Here is a 15,615-nt window from a genome sequence, read left to right on the forward strand (position 1 = left end):
TCTCTCAAAAGGCTTAACTGTGGAACTGAATACAACTTTATAAACTTCATCCTAGAATTAGTGACATTGCTACCAATAACAAAGATACTAGCATATGAAATTCATTAAATAAAAAGTTAAAAAAAACATAATGAACAGGCCTTTCTCACTTTGTTACAACCAATTCAAAGAATTAGTAAATATGGATCCTATGACATACCAATACTCTATAGTATCCTTTAGTGAAGAATTTCTTTCCTTATTACCTTGCTATAGGCTAAATCCAACACTAAGTCTTAAGTTTTAAAATTTCCAACACATTTTTTCTAAATTACTGGAGGAGATGGGGAACTTTCCAATTACCTTTTTAAAAGGTAAATCATATGCATGAGATAATCACTCTCAATCCACTCTAAAACCAGAATTTTCAAAATGAAAGAAAAAGTAAGAAATGAACATCAAGAAGGAATGAGAATACATCAAGTATGAAATAAGTAATAGTAACTGTCACTGTCTCCAGACAACAGAAATAGCAAAACTGTAAGGTTAAAGTATCAATAAAAACATGAATATTAATTCTATGGATAAAATTAATAGCTAATATTCAAATTCCTAGGACATGCTTGACTACATGAAACAATCTGTGCATCTATAATAATAAACAAGTATTTTATAAATTAAAAGGTGGTTTCTTGAAGTGAGTATCGTCTTCATTTATTTTTTTTCAGTGTTAATATATGACCATTTAAAATTGAGAATAAAATTCACAAATTTTGAACCAGATATTGTGGCTCATACCTGCAGTCCTAGCACTTAGGTACTGAGACAGGGTAACTGGAAGATCTAGGCCAAAAAGATCAAATCTAACCTGAGTTATAAGTTTTTAAAATCAGACAACCAGAAATGAATAGTTCCCAGTAAAGTGGAAAGAATGTGAATTGCTATTTTGCATAAAAGTATGATGTAAGATAAAATGATATATGAGGCATTCAGAGAAACAATGAGATCAGGTTTTTTAGACAACATATAAAACCAATTTCTTTTTAATTCTTTTTAGTCTATATTGCAATTAGGCATTTAACATTTTATAGCCCCTTTCACTTGATCATTTAAGCCATACCTATACCTGGTAAAGTGCCACGCTTTTATTTTTAATTTTTTAAAAGTATCATTTGGGTTCAATCTATTTTACTTCAACTGTATTTTGTATTCTTATCTTATTATCTTCAAATATCAAATTATAAAAAGACACTAGCAACAGGCCATAAATTCAGATTTAAAAAAGGTTGGGGGAGTCCCTTAAAAAAAAAAAAAACTCAAAATGAGCTAGTGAGATGGATCAGTGTGTAAAAGCTAATAACCTTATTTAAATCCCTGGGACCCATGGGACCCACATGGTAAGAAGAGAGAACCAACTACTATAAGTTTTCCTTTGACTCTTTGGAAGGACAGGAAGTGCTCTTAAGCACTAATCCCCCAAATCTAACAACTGTTAATTTGATATGTTTTAATAATATTTAAATATGTATTGACTGAATGAAAAACATAGTTCTTGTTTTAATTTCAAATGTGAGAAATAATTTTAATAGTATAGCAGGGTGTAGAAATGTGGGGCACTATAGAAACTATCTGTCAGAATCAGTGTACTTTTAGAGAAGCAGCCATATAGCACACTGCTTTAAATATATACATATAAATTATTACTTATTAATAGTAATTATTAACAGCACTAAAAGGTAATAAAAATCACACCCTAAACTCATTTAACTGAGTTAAAATGGCAATTAGATTCTACTGGGGCAGGGTATTATGTGATGTAGGAAATAACGAACAAAAAGCCTTATCATCTGAAATGCAGTCACACTCAGGTAATAGTAAACCAGTTTACAAATGAATTAAGAAATGGTATGTCTACCACCAATTAAACCAGGAGATATTCAGTGGCCAGTTTAATGAGAAAAAAATGCTATGTGATTTAAAAATAAGGCTGTTAATTTCATACTTCTGAGGATTGGTAGACTGACAAAAACAATCAAAATAAAACAGACACACAAATCATATATCATAGGACTTAGGAGATGGCTGTAGAAAGACCAAAAATTCAAGGCTCAAGACATGGCTGAGTGGTTAGGAATACTGGTTTTAAAGAACCTAGGTTCGATTTCCTGCACCCACATAACAGCTCACAAACTTATATAACTCTACTCCCATGGGGATCTGATGTCCTCTTCTACCTTCCTCAGGTACCAGGAAAAAGTAGTATACAGATAAACATGCATGTAAATCATCCATACACATAAAATAAAATTTAATTTAAAAAAGGAAGAATTGAGCACTAACTTCTGCTAGGTTCAAGCCTAGCCTGGGTTACATCAAATCCTATAACAAAAACAACAAAACAAAACAAAGGAGCACGGGGTGGCGGCTGTGGGGAGACCAACCCACCATACCCAAATCAAAAGTATAGTAAACTGAAAACCAAAACTGGACTAGGTACATATTCCTGTTGAATCCCAACAGTGGGGCTAAGAAGACAGGAAGACAATAAGTTCTAGATCAGCCCAGGCCAATAAGGAGATACTTCCTAGTCCTATTATAGTCCTATTATATAGCTGGGAAAAATGGTTACTTATAAGATCCCAAATGGTATGTCTACACACATAAATACCCAGCTGTATAACAATTTTGTGAGGTAGACATGGTTACTCTGGCTCAGTAGACACAGAAAGAGTCAGATATTAGTAATTTTGCTAAAGTCACATAGTTAGTTACAAGGTATGTGGCAGCATCAAATTTCAAAGCCACACTTGCTTGTTGTGAGCTATTTACATAGTACTCAAACAGAACAAATCTGTTTTGGGGATATATTTTGATAAAAATATGAAATACTAACTGAATTAAGACCAGGAAGCCCTGGAATGTATTTCACATATAGATAAAAGAAACATACAAGAAAATAATTTATTTTGTATAAATGCTTTTATCGTGTAAAAAGTATTACATAAGCTATACCTCTCTTCAGGAAGAAGTCAAGAAAATAAGGTAGAGTAGATCTGATCTGGAGCTGGACTGATAAGTCAGTAATTACAATTGTTTGCTACACAACCATGAAGACTGGAGTTTGGATGCTAGCGCCCATGTAAGAAACAAGCAGGGTGTTCTGTGAATGCCTATAACTCAGGCTATGAATGGGACAGAGAAAGAAGAACTGCTGCGGCTTGGTAGCTTTCAGCCTAGTTGAGAAGCTGTGAGTCCTAGGATGAAGAAGAAATCCTACCTCAAAGAGGTAAGTGGAGAGTGTTAAGAGGAGGATATTCTCCTCTAGCTTTCAAGCAAGCACATGTGTACATATATATGCATATACGTCAACAAACACAAAAATATTTTTAAAGATCTGATCTGTAACAGAAGGAATATTCACAGTATCCTAACTACTACAATATTCTTTTTTATTCATTTCCTGATCCCTCCATTATGTAGGAATTTTTTAGGGACTTGAGCCTTGCTCAAAGACTGAGTTTAAGTGTTCTAATGAGGACATTTCCTTTGATAAACAATTAATAATGCCAAGAGGTCTATTCCAAACTAACGGAATAAAAGGTAAAATAATACTTCTGAAAAGATTAACAGGAAGACAGGTTCAATCCCCTGAATGGATGTCAATCATTACCTATGAAGCATTACTAATATTATTTTTAATACACATTAGTATTTTGCCTGCATGTATGTTTGTATGAGGATGTGGGATTCCCGGGAACAGGAGTAACAGACAATTGTGAGCTGCCATGTGGTTGCTGGGAATTGAACCTGGGTCGTTCTGGAAGAGCAGCCAGTGCTCTTAACCACAGTCATCTCTCCAGCCTCAAATGGCCAGTATGACAATAGTATATTAAGCACATAAATCATTGCTGTGCAAAGTCTTCCTATACAAAAGATGTAAAAGGAAGCTCTTCACTTATATTTTACTTGACAACCAGCTTTTAGAAAAGCCAACCTAGACAGACAGTATTCGAGTTACTGCCCAGTTCACTGGTCTTTTACAGTATGTCTATAAAAGTATCCTTCCTCTCCTTAAAAAACAAACAAACAAACAAACATAGAACTAAAAGGAAATCATCTTCAAAGAAACTTCAAATCCATTTACTCAACTGATCTTGACGACAACTTAATCTATAAAGTACTTAGTTAAATTAACTTTATTTGTATTTGTGTGTGCACACACGTGGGGAGATCAGAAGACAACCTGCAACAATCTGTTCTCTCCTTCTACCATGTGGGTCCTCAGGAACTGACTGAGCTGTCAGGCTTAATGCAAGGTATTTTACCTGCTGACACTGTAGCCTACAAAGCATCTATTCCAACATATTGTACTATGAAAAAGTTTGATGCGATAGAAGAGCAATAGAAATTCTCCATTTATCCAGACAGAGGTAAAATACTAGTAAAAAAAAATGGAGGCAGTCAAAAGGGGAAGTACTTCTGACTTCTAACTCCATTTACTGAATGCTAAGCACTTACAGTAATATAATAAAAAAGCTGCTCTTGGACAGAAAATGTTGAGATCAAAGAATTTCCATAATAGACAATGTATAACTTAGAGAAAGAAGGCTTCAAAAATGAGTATCAGTACAAGGGAAAAGAATCAAATCAAAACCTTGACATTATGAAAAAGAAAAATATATCAAAAGAGCTCTTAAAATCACCCATGTCTATAGAAATGAAATAAATATTGATACTATTTATTGTTTTAAACAAATAACTAAAGCCATTTCTAAAAAGAAGCCTGCTCTTAATTAGAACATTTTGGTAAGATCAACACGATCAAGATTAGTTAGCCTTTACCTTAGCCCTGACCACACAGGAAGGTTTTGGTGGAGCAGAAATAAGGGAAGCAGAAATACTTCCAGTTAGCTATGAAACACTGTACCTTCTGATTAAAGGGAAATCCTAATAATGTTGCTGTCTTGAAAACAGAGATTTTTATCCATACAATTACTGAAGTCATCATTGTAGTAATATTCAGGCATAGCTACATTCTATAATTTGAGACACATTTAATTAACACCCCAATAAATACCCTGAATAAAGTTTGCTAAACCACCACCAACCTTGTGAAACTTAAGAGATGTTTTAACATTATCATGAACTGCTCAAGTAAGTTTATTTTGTATAATAAAACACAGTGAGAGACTTTGACAGCTAATGAAAACTGGCTACCGAGGAGGAATTTTTAAAATACATAAGGCAACATATCCAATTTATTTTCTACTTCAAAGCCAATGACATGTCGCAGCATATTTAAAATAAAAATACCACTAAGCTGAGGAAAACTGTAAATTCCAGATATTATATTCGTCACACTACTTAAGGTACGCTGAGATCTATTCCTCTACTGCACTTACCATTGCCTTATGTGGTCTACATTTTTACGTTCTATTTGTCTTAATGTTCTTAGGTGCATAACTCTCATCAGCATTTTTTTCCTTATAAAGTCATGAATGATTGGAGAAGAAACAGTGTTTGTATAATTTTCTACTTAAAAATCTAGAATAATTAGAAATACTCATGGAAAGAAAAACACTGATTGGAAGAAAAAACAAAAACAAAAAACAAAACTTCACAGTTCTAATTAGAGCCAGGGTGAAGTCAGTCTTTATCTCCCTTCTATAACCTTACCACAATCTTACGAATCATGATAGTTTGCAATAAAACTCAGCAACCATTATAGTCATTAACTTCATGAAACCATAAGCTTGTTCCTAGAACATATAATCTTTTCAAATTCTGTATTTTTGTCATGCAGAGAAGTGCAGCAGTTTTAACAAAAATCCTAGTACTAATGGCAAAGAAAGTATAAGCAACTCAATGTAAAATGAAAAATTGGGAGAAATATTCAATCTCGACAAAAAGGAAGATATTTAACAAACAACAAACTATCTTTCCCTGACAATATTTATATTTACAAACCAGCAGTCCAATTGCCTTATAAATACTTTTTATTATTTAAATGCAAGACATGCCCTGCTGGTTGAAGTAGCTAGATCTATATAGTCCTATATTTTTTAAAAAAGGTTGATGGCCAGGTCACAGATACAAGATTAAGTAGCTCTACAGTGGTCAATCACTTCTTCAGAGAATTTCTCAGATCCTCCAATATCCCTTCCTGACAAACCTTAACAAAACTTAAAATGAAAGTTATCACATGGCTTAGTATCAAAACTACTTTATATTTAAAACCCAATTTTTCTTCAAATTCATAACTGATTTATATTCCTTCATCAAAATTAATTTTCATTGAAAGTTTATATAAGTTTCAACATTTCTCAATGCTCTAATATTTAGCAACAACAACAATCACAGAAAATAGAACATTGTATCTTAAAAAAAAACCAACAACCTACCTTTAAACTAGACTCATAGTCTGTGTTCACTTTGAACATAAGCCCAAGTCGTAAATGAATTTCCTTGGCTCGACAAAAGCTGGGATCAACATAAAGCACCTCCTGAAATGCTTTAATAGCCCTGAAAGAATACAGACATAAGATAGCTTAACGTTTTAACACATGTATGCATTTCTGCTTGGTAGTACAGTAAAACTCGTTTTATGCAAAGCTATTTTTACATGTCGGGTTTATTAAAAAAAAAATGTAAGTTTTATTTAAAAACCAAAAGGAACATTTAAGTCTTGAACCTATTAAATGCAATGAACCTAATTTCATATAAAAGGGGAAGATTAAATTTATTCCACATTATTTAAACAAACAATACCTCATGGTTTAATCAAATTCTACATAAATAACTAGTTTCTAGGATTTCTTGAGAGAGGTAGAGAAGAGTATATAGGAAGGTTGTAAAGGAAAGTTTAGGAACTAATCCTATTTCTAGTCTATTCAAAGTAAGTCTTTCTTTTTTTAAACTTTGCAGTTTGCTTTTCCATGTTCTGGTGTGCAACCCACCTGCACTCTATCTTTTACACTTAATGAGGAGTCAGTTTTCATTTCTGTAGTAATATCCAGCAACCAGATTATATAGAAAAGATCATCCTTACTTGAAAACTCTACAGGAATGCTGACATTAATGTGGATCTATTTCTAAGTTTGTTTTTCTAGTTAAATTGGTCTGTCAGTCTCGTTCCCTCAAACTCTCATTAGATATTCATTTATTTTAAAAACGAAGAAAAAAGTTTGGTTCAAGAAGAACAAACTCGGGGAAGAGAAGCTTTTACTGAATGGACTCTTATGTTGTCATTGTTTAACTTGATCATGTTAGTGTGCCCAATGCTTAAAAGGCATATTAAACAATGACAAAATATTTTGAAGTTTTAAAGTTATAAAGGTAGTGGCATGAGGATGTAGTTCAGATGGTAGAGTGCTTACTTAGCATGCATGAAGCCCTAAGTGGGATCCTTAGTACCTCATAAACCTAGTATGGTGATTCACGGCTATAAATCTAGTACTCAGAAGGTAGAAAGGATGAAGATAATGAGATTGGGGTCAGACTAGGCTACCATGAACCTGTTTCCAAAATAAAAATGTCTTGAATATTTGTAATTACATAGCAGGAAATAGTAAAATAACAAAAATAATATATTGAAATCATATTGGGTAGTATTTAAATCCTTCTATTAGTTAAAAACCTCTATCATCTATAATACCACATATTTGCAAAGCTTTTTATGAGCTAACGCTAGTCTTACAAATATTAAAGGTAAATACTTTGAATCTTAGATTTTCCAAACTAAAAGCTAATTCTTTATGCCATAAAATATTTCATATGTCTTTAATAGTTTTATTCTGGAGGATTGTACCTGGCCTGCTATTTTAAAAAAAAATGACACACACACACACACACACACACACACACACACACACACACACACACGCATGCTTATTTATAATGTTAAAGACTTCTACCAGGTAGTTTATTTGGCAGGAAGAACATAGATTCGGCATCAGACCTATATACCTGCTTATGACAGTACTGACTTTCTTCCTAAAGAAATAGGCATCCATGTGTTAGATGATTTTTATGTGGGTCTGAGAAATGTATAATATGAGAGGTGAAAGAGTCAACAGAAAAGAATAGAGAGCAAGTTAAAATTCTTATACAAAATGTTTCAAAATCAGTGCAAGCACAATGAGAGGAAGGTTGTATTATTTGTGTAGAGGCATCAAGTTTAGAAAGTAGGACTGAGAACTCAGTGGAAAAGAACAGTATGCAGTGTTCAGAAGCTTCTAGGGTGGTTATAATGTTTACTTATTTACCCAAGTGATGGTTGTATTAGTGTTTATTGTTTTATAATAGCACGCTGCAATAAATATTTATGATTTACACCTTTTAAGGTGCGCTAGCAAAAATTGTGAACTAGAGATGTATGTACGGGAATTGAAAGAATGCTTGCCCAACATAGGTGAAGCCTTAAGTTCCAGCCCCTGCACTGAACAAACCAGAGGTGCATGGAAAGGTTGACTAACCCCAGCATTGAGGAAGTAGGGGCAGGAAAATTAGAAATTCAAGGTCACCCCTGGTTACCTAGCCAGTGAACTCAAGGCCAGCCTGGGATAGATGAGACCCAGTCTCAAAAAATATAAAAATCGTGACCGATACTTCACAATGTCCTTATGAGGTGAGTCAGAAAAACTGCTAAGCAATCTTCATATGTGCCAATAAAAACCCAGGCAGGTCTCGGGCACAGATATAAAACAAAAGTGGAATCGCAGAAAAGAAGTTAACAAAGAAAAAGGGTAGAACAAAGAGTTTATGAAGAAAACAAATAAGATTACATGACATCAGTAACAACCACTTGAAAAATATTTCTTGTCTTAATTAAATTTCTCCTTTTTTGCCCTTAAATGTAGTGTTTGTGATCAGACCCTTCAGTACAGACATCTCTTCCACCTTGGTTCACAACATCCCACATATACTAACATAGCTGTATTTTAAACATGATCTCTATGAGTAGACAATTAGCCTAGATTCAGAAATACTAAAAACCTAAAAAGACATTAGGCTCGGGGTATGCTCGTTGTTAAGGTCTATGCCATGGACAGACATACATGCACAACCGCACGTGCAGCCAACACACACACACACACACACACACACACACACACACACACACACAGACACAGACACTCACTCACTCACTCACTCACTCACTTACACTCCTTTGGTGCTACAATGTTATAGAAACAACTTTCAGCAACTCATTACTAGATTATTGATAAAAATTCCTTAAAAAGTTGTGTGTTCTGTCTTACACTTTTTCCTCAAAAAGGTAGTTTATTTAAAACTAATAACTTAATAAACATATCTCTTTATTACATTTAACATCTATGGGCAGTTGCCAGTTAGCTCCATTCTCAGTTGTTATTGTTCATCTTCAGCTGTAAAATGGCTTATGTCAAAAATTTCTGCCTGCAAATATTGGTACTCCTGCTTTCACTATTTCTTTATACTATATTTTCCTGACCTAGAATATCTTCACTTTTCAGCTTCCTTCTAAATCCACTATTATAATCAAAACTTACCATGTAAATTCAGTATCAACTATTTCTTAATGTTAAATCTAATTCATTTTCTACCTATGGTGCACTGTCCCCAGTTTTTCTAAGTTTGTTCCTTCAGGTCTGCATCATTCTTTTCTCTCTAAATCACTCCATCAGGAAGACAACAAGTTAATAGATGCTAATCAATACCATCACTTAAAGATAACAGATATGATTATTTGTTGAGTAGGAAGAACTCTAAAGTCTCGTCTCTATTGATCAAGAATCCTCTCCTGTTAACAGACATACATTTATTCAACTATCCAAGTTGGTTTTTCTATCAAAACTTTTGTTGGTTTTTCTCATGTGACACTTCAGTTTCCATATCTTAGGAAAATAGAACTGGGGGTAGGGGACAAGGGCATGAATACAACTAAAGACTATATTCAAATTTTGGTTATTATCTTACTACATTCCTATCTCTCGAAAATACATGGAACCAAAATATGGTCTCTGTAGTATATATACATTGCTAACAAATATTTTACCCTGACAAAATTTTAAAATATGATAAACGGCTACTTAAAACTATATGAAATACTCTGATAATTCAGTTTTCAAATATGCTCCACTGGAAAAAAATTTTTGGAGGAACATATCACTGTGTCTAGTACTGTTGATTTTTTTTTTTTTTTTGAGCTGAGAACCGAACCCAGGGCCTTGAGCTTGCTAGGCAAGTGCTCTACCACTGAGTTAAATCCCCAACCCTGATTATTTTTTGATAGTCTAGAAACAACTTTTTATATCATTAAATTATTTATATGAAATTTTCTGGTTAAAGAATTGTTTCATTTAATCATGTTTTTAAAAAAATTATATGAACCTAACTCAATAGCACTAATTCCACAAAAACACACATCACTAAGTATGTTTTAAAATAACGGTCACCTTTAAACAGATATCTAGAAAATCATACTACAAAAGGACAGAAGGAAGTGAGGGAAGGGGTCATTTATGATCATTTAGATTGATAGCAAAACACTAACAAAATGACGCTTCCACATTGACACTTTTGTAAAGAGAAATTACTAAACCTGAAATCTCTGAAGTCAATAATAAAACTCTTCAGAGAGTTTCCTCAAGAACTGATGAATGGGGTAAATGAAATAATCATATATTACTTCATAGAAATTAAAGAATATTCTAAATTAGTAATAAATCAGTAACTAATTGTTAAATTAGTAATAAAATACACATATACAATACATAAGTACTCCTATACATATCCATTCAGAAATTTACAGGTTCTTTGTAAGGGGAAATTAGACAGATTTGATGAAATAATCAAAGAGCCAAATAGGTAAAATTTAAGGATGGGAAACGAAAGAAAAAAGCAGATCAAACAGGAAGTAGCATGAACAAAGTAGGGGGTTAAAAAATGTTTCCGGTCCCTTTAGGGGATGCTAAAAATGCTAGTTTAACTAGCTCAAAAAGTATACTTAGAAAGACTACAAGGATCATTTGAAGTTGAACTAGAAGGGGAAGGAAATAACTTAGGAAGAACACATTTCCCAGGCCTTACATTTGCCTGTGAATCACCCTCTCTCTCTAGCCCTCTTTAGAAAACCTGATTACCACTCTAATAAGTAGAACACATTTTCCACTCCCTTACTGTAAGATTTAAATATTTATCCTTAATTACTCTGAAGTTTAATCAAAACCCTTCCAAATTCCGACAATCTTTTTGTCAGTCAAACCTGCCTTAGTTAAATTTTTGATGCATTGCTAGTACAGCTTTTTTTTCGATTCATTTCTACAGCATTGGGTCCTGTTTAAATTTCCTGCCTCTTCTAATTCAACCTCAAAAAAATTGAAGTATAAATTATTTAATAAACTCAGCATATGTTAACATCAACTGTTGGTAATAAAATTTTGAAGTAATAGCATGTTTGTATAATATCTCAAAACTACATGTTAAACACTAGATTTTTTTTTATCACATTCCATGTCAAAGCCTCAGGATCATAGTACCAAAACTACATTAGGTTTAATTTTTCTCCCATTCTTTTTTATGCTATCAGAAAGCTTTAAAAACATTGCTAAAATCAACATCTTTTTCTTCACTGCACTCAATGCAACAACTGAAAAAGAGCAGAAATTCCTTCACCCCTAAGAACACACAGAACCCAGTGCTGTAGAAATGAATCCTAAAAAGCTGTACTAGCAGTACATCAACATCTGTCCCTCAAAAAGAATATCCGCCTTATTCTCCTAATCCTTTTTGATATCATATTATACCTGCCAATTACATAGCAACCTAAATTCTAAAATCCTATAAAACACACATGCACACGCACACACACACACACCCCTTTATATTTGCCACAGCAAGACCATGCTGCTGCTGCTGCTGCTGCTGGAAAGAATACTAACAGAACAGGCCAGAGATTGGTGATAAGTGCTTTTAGGGAGATATGCAGACTATCTATTGAAAGAAGCAGATCCAATTCCTTCAATTATATTTTCAAAAGAGTTTTCCTCAGCTATTTTTTTCTGCTAGTCTGAATTTCCCTTTTCTCTTGATACTCTCACTTGAGGATATAGATTTTCTATAAAGGCATTTTATTTCTAAAGTAATCATAGCAACTGACCACCTTCATTCACACACATATGCACAAATAAACCAAATTGAGAGACTACTTCCTAGTTCTCTACTACACTGTGTTTCTGTCTTTCTTTCTCATTCTAGGCATCTTAGCTTAAGCTCCTAGATTTCCAAGTATTAATAACAATAATAGAGCTGACTGGTCAGAAAACACATAAAGATCTAATATTGCTCTAATGTATTAGTACCCGCCATGGCTCCTCTGGCTAAGAGGCTATAACTAAAACTAGAAAAACTTACAAATATAACTGAATGAAACAGACCAAAAAAAAAAAAAAATCATCTCCCAAAGAAAAAATGAACACTATAATCTGTCAAGAAACAAACAGGTTAGCAATAAAAACGTACTTAATAAAGTTGCTACTATTAAGAATCACTAATCTGAACATACATGTTGGTTAGACACATTGTAAGACGCAGAGTCTCATCAAATGCCAGGGCATTATTACTAAATACAAATTTATTTAAATACTACCAGTATCAAAAATGCAATATTCTGAGACATCTGACTCTTTGTACAGATAATTTGAGGGGCAGAGAAAAAAAAAAAAAAACCTCTTCTAGCAACACTTCATAATAAATTTCCTAGAATTTGGTGTTGAACCAAAACTTCCTAATAGCGATCACCAAATATATCACCTTAAGTAAATTATTATCAATTCAGTTTAAACTCTGAAATTCTCGCCAAAAACTATTGAATGTTTTTAAATTTTGCAGTTGTTCAAGTAATACTAAAACAAATTAAATTAGAAATGTGAGATGTAGATTCAGGAAGGGATAGGGAGGGAGCTGGCTGATCAGCAAGAAAACACACCACCAGAGCAAAAGTATAGACAACTCTTTTAGGAAACAGCCATAAAATGAGATTTAAGATGTAAGAAACAGTGGTGACATAGAGTAACAGATAGCACTTATTTAAAGTTAAACCCTGTATTATCCTTTTATCATTCAGTTTCATTTTCCAAAGTAAAATAAAAAATGTAGAAATCATGCATAGATGAAGAATCAAAAATAAACAAACTTAATATGGTCACAAATTTATTAAATAATAACTTTGAACTTCAGTACTAATTTTGTTCTTACCTTCAATATGGAGGCAAGGTCATAAGTTAACCACATAAGAAACCTGGCCAGTCTGAGAAACAAATACCCACTCAAACTCTAGAGTTTCTTGCTTCCCCCTTCCCTACATTATTTCCAATGGGCCATAAAGGTTTATCAATGTGCCAAAGAGAACCCTTGCAAATTCTAACTCCAAACCTACTGCCTATGCTATGTGATGGTCTGCACCTGTGATGTTACCACTTGAGGTGGCTAAGGCAGGAAGACTGCTGTGAGTTTAAAGATAGTCTGTCTTACACAGTGATACTTTGTCATAAACCAAAAAAAAAAAAAAAAAAAAAAAAAAAAAAAAGGTAACAAAGGAACAGGAAAGAAAGGCTGGATATGCCTTTAAATCAAGGCAGAGAGGCAGAGAGGTAGAGAGGCATAATCTGTGAGTTCCAGGCCAACCAGGGCTAAACAATTAGTTGCACTTACTAATTTAAAAACAAAAACAGTACAACAGAAAAAAAATTTATGCTTGGAGATTAACCTTGCCTATGCAAGCTAAATAGATGTAAGACATCCTCTGTTCACCTACACCATTAAGAAAAGTACAAATCACCTCTAAGACTATTTCTGTAGTTCTAAACATTTACACTTTTTAATTCCACAAATAGGATCTTTCTTAAAAATACTAGACTTAAAAATCCTTGGTTTCAAATATGATATAATAAACACCAAGGATAGAATGGTGTGGTAGTTCAAATGAAAATGACTTCTATAGGCTCATACATTTGAATGTTTGGTCCACAGCTGTTGGGGAGAGTTGGGAGAGGCCTTGTAAGTGTGCCTCCCACCTTTAGATCAGGATGTAAATTCTCAGCATTTGCTCTAGTACCCGACTTGCTGTTCCTTTCTTTACTGTGATGGTAATAGACTCACTCTCTGAAACTTTAAGACCCCAATAAACTCTTCTATAAATTGAATTGGTCAAACTACTTTATTACAGCAATAAAAAAAAAAAAACCAACTAAGACAAAAAGGAAGGTATGGTGATGTATGCTAGCACTATGAAGGTGGAAAAAGGAGGATTACCTTGAGTTTCGAACTAGCATAATCTACTTAATAAATTTTGGATTAGCCAGGACTGCACAGTAAGACACTGGGTTGTTTTATTTTTTTTAATGGGGGGGGGGGGTACACAGAAGGGACTATAGGGAATAAAGGTAAAGGGAGGAGGGAAATGGTGTAATATTTTAATTTCAAAAAATAAAAAATGTTTAAAATGGTAAAGTTTTATAAAGATAATCATAGCTTTGTAAACTTGACAAAGCAAAGCCATATTCTTCTGGATGCTTAAAATATTCTACATTAGTATATATAAAGGTAGGGTTCTATTAATGTGTTATGTCCTTATAAATCAAAAGCCAATCAACAAGATTGAAAGCTAAGAGAGAAGAAAATTTATACTAGCAAATGCCATCCATGTCTAAAGTTTCTTTTTAAGGAAGATAAAATCATTGTCAACGGATGTAAAAGCTCTACAATATTCAGTATATCAAGTATATAATAAAGTTGTACCCACTGGCCAAAGAAGCAATCTCCTCCCACACTCACTTAGCTTTAAAAAAAAAAAAAACAAAAACAAAAAAAAAAAACAAACAAAAACAAAACAAAATAAACAAACAAAAAACACAGAAGAGACTAGAACAAAATCAGAATACCCACACAGGACTTTACAGTGTAGAAAAATAACGCAATTTCCATATGATTTTCTAATTTTTCTAAAGGGGAAATTATAAAACAGTACACTGATGATTTTTGAAGCTATAATATGAATCACCCTACTCAAGTTCTATATTCTTTTTATTAAAGCATATTACTATGTCTGGTAAATAAAAGAGAATTAGTAGAAAGAAGGTCACAGTAGTTAGGGTCCCACATTTTATGGTCTATTAAAATTTACATGCTACTGTCATAATTAACCATAATTAACTCTAAAGTTAGATGCTATTTCCCTTATTTAATATGATTAAGAACAGACTTTTAATCTGGAACTTAAGTTAACTGAAAGTGGAAATATGTGAAGCAGGAGTGTTTTGCAAACACTCTCTAGAAGTCAGTAAAGATCTAAAACAACCTAGCCATCAGGGATGTTTCTCCCACAGATCTTGGGATCTGAGTTTTATCATACTCATTATTCAGTTCAAATAACCTAGGGGCCAGTCATCAATCCAAGAAAGACACTCCCCATTTAGCCCTCTTTGATTAAAATATTAAAGCATAAACAATTTTTAAAAGACTTTCAAATAATCTAAGATGAGTCAATACTTCTGAATCTTATCTCTGAAGATTAACACACACATACAATCAAACAAGAAATGTAAATAAAAGCCATAGAAAATAAAACAAGCTATTTACTGGAAACAATTGAAGTTA

General features: G+C 33.2%; 1 protein-coding gene across 17 annotated transcripts in view; it reads right to left on the reverse strand.

The window, feature by feature from the left end:
- The window catches only part of Kdm6a (lysine demethylase 6A), a 142,521-nt gene that overhangs the window by 63,913 nt on the left and 62,993 nt on the right, over positions 1–15,615 (reverse strand). For all 17 annotated transcript variants that reach the window (XM_087598918.1, XM_087598917.1, XM_087598916.1 and 14 more), the window contains 1 exon segment: positions 6,381–6,501. In XM_087598918.1, the coding sequence (XP_087455044.1) occupies positions 6,381–6,501 (121 nt within the window).

The sequence above is a fragment of the Rattus norvegicus genome, chromosome X (assembly GCF_021556685.1).
Source record: "Rattus norvegicus strain SHRSP/BbbUtx chromosome X, alternate assembly SHRSP_T2T, whole genome shotgun sequence".
Classification (NCBI taxonomy): domain Eukaryota; kingdom Metazoa; phylum Chordata; class Mammalia; order Rodentia; family Muridae; genus Rattus; species Rattus norvegicus.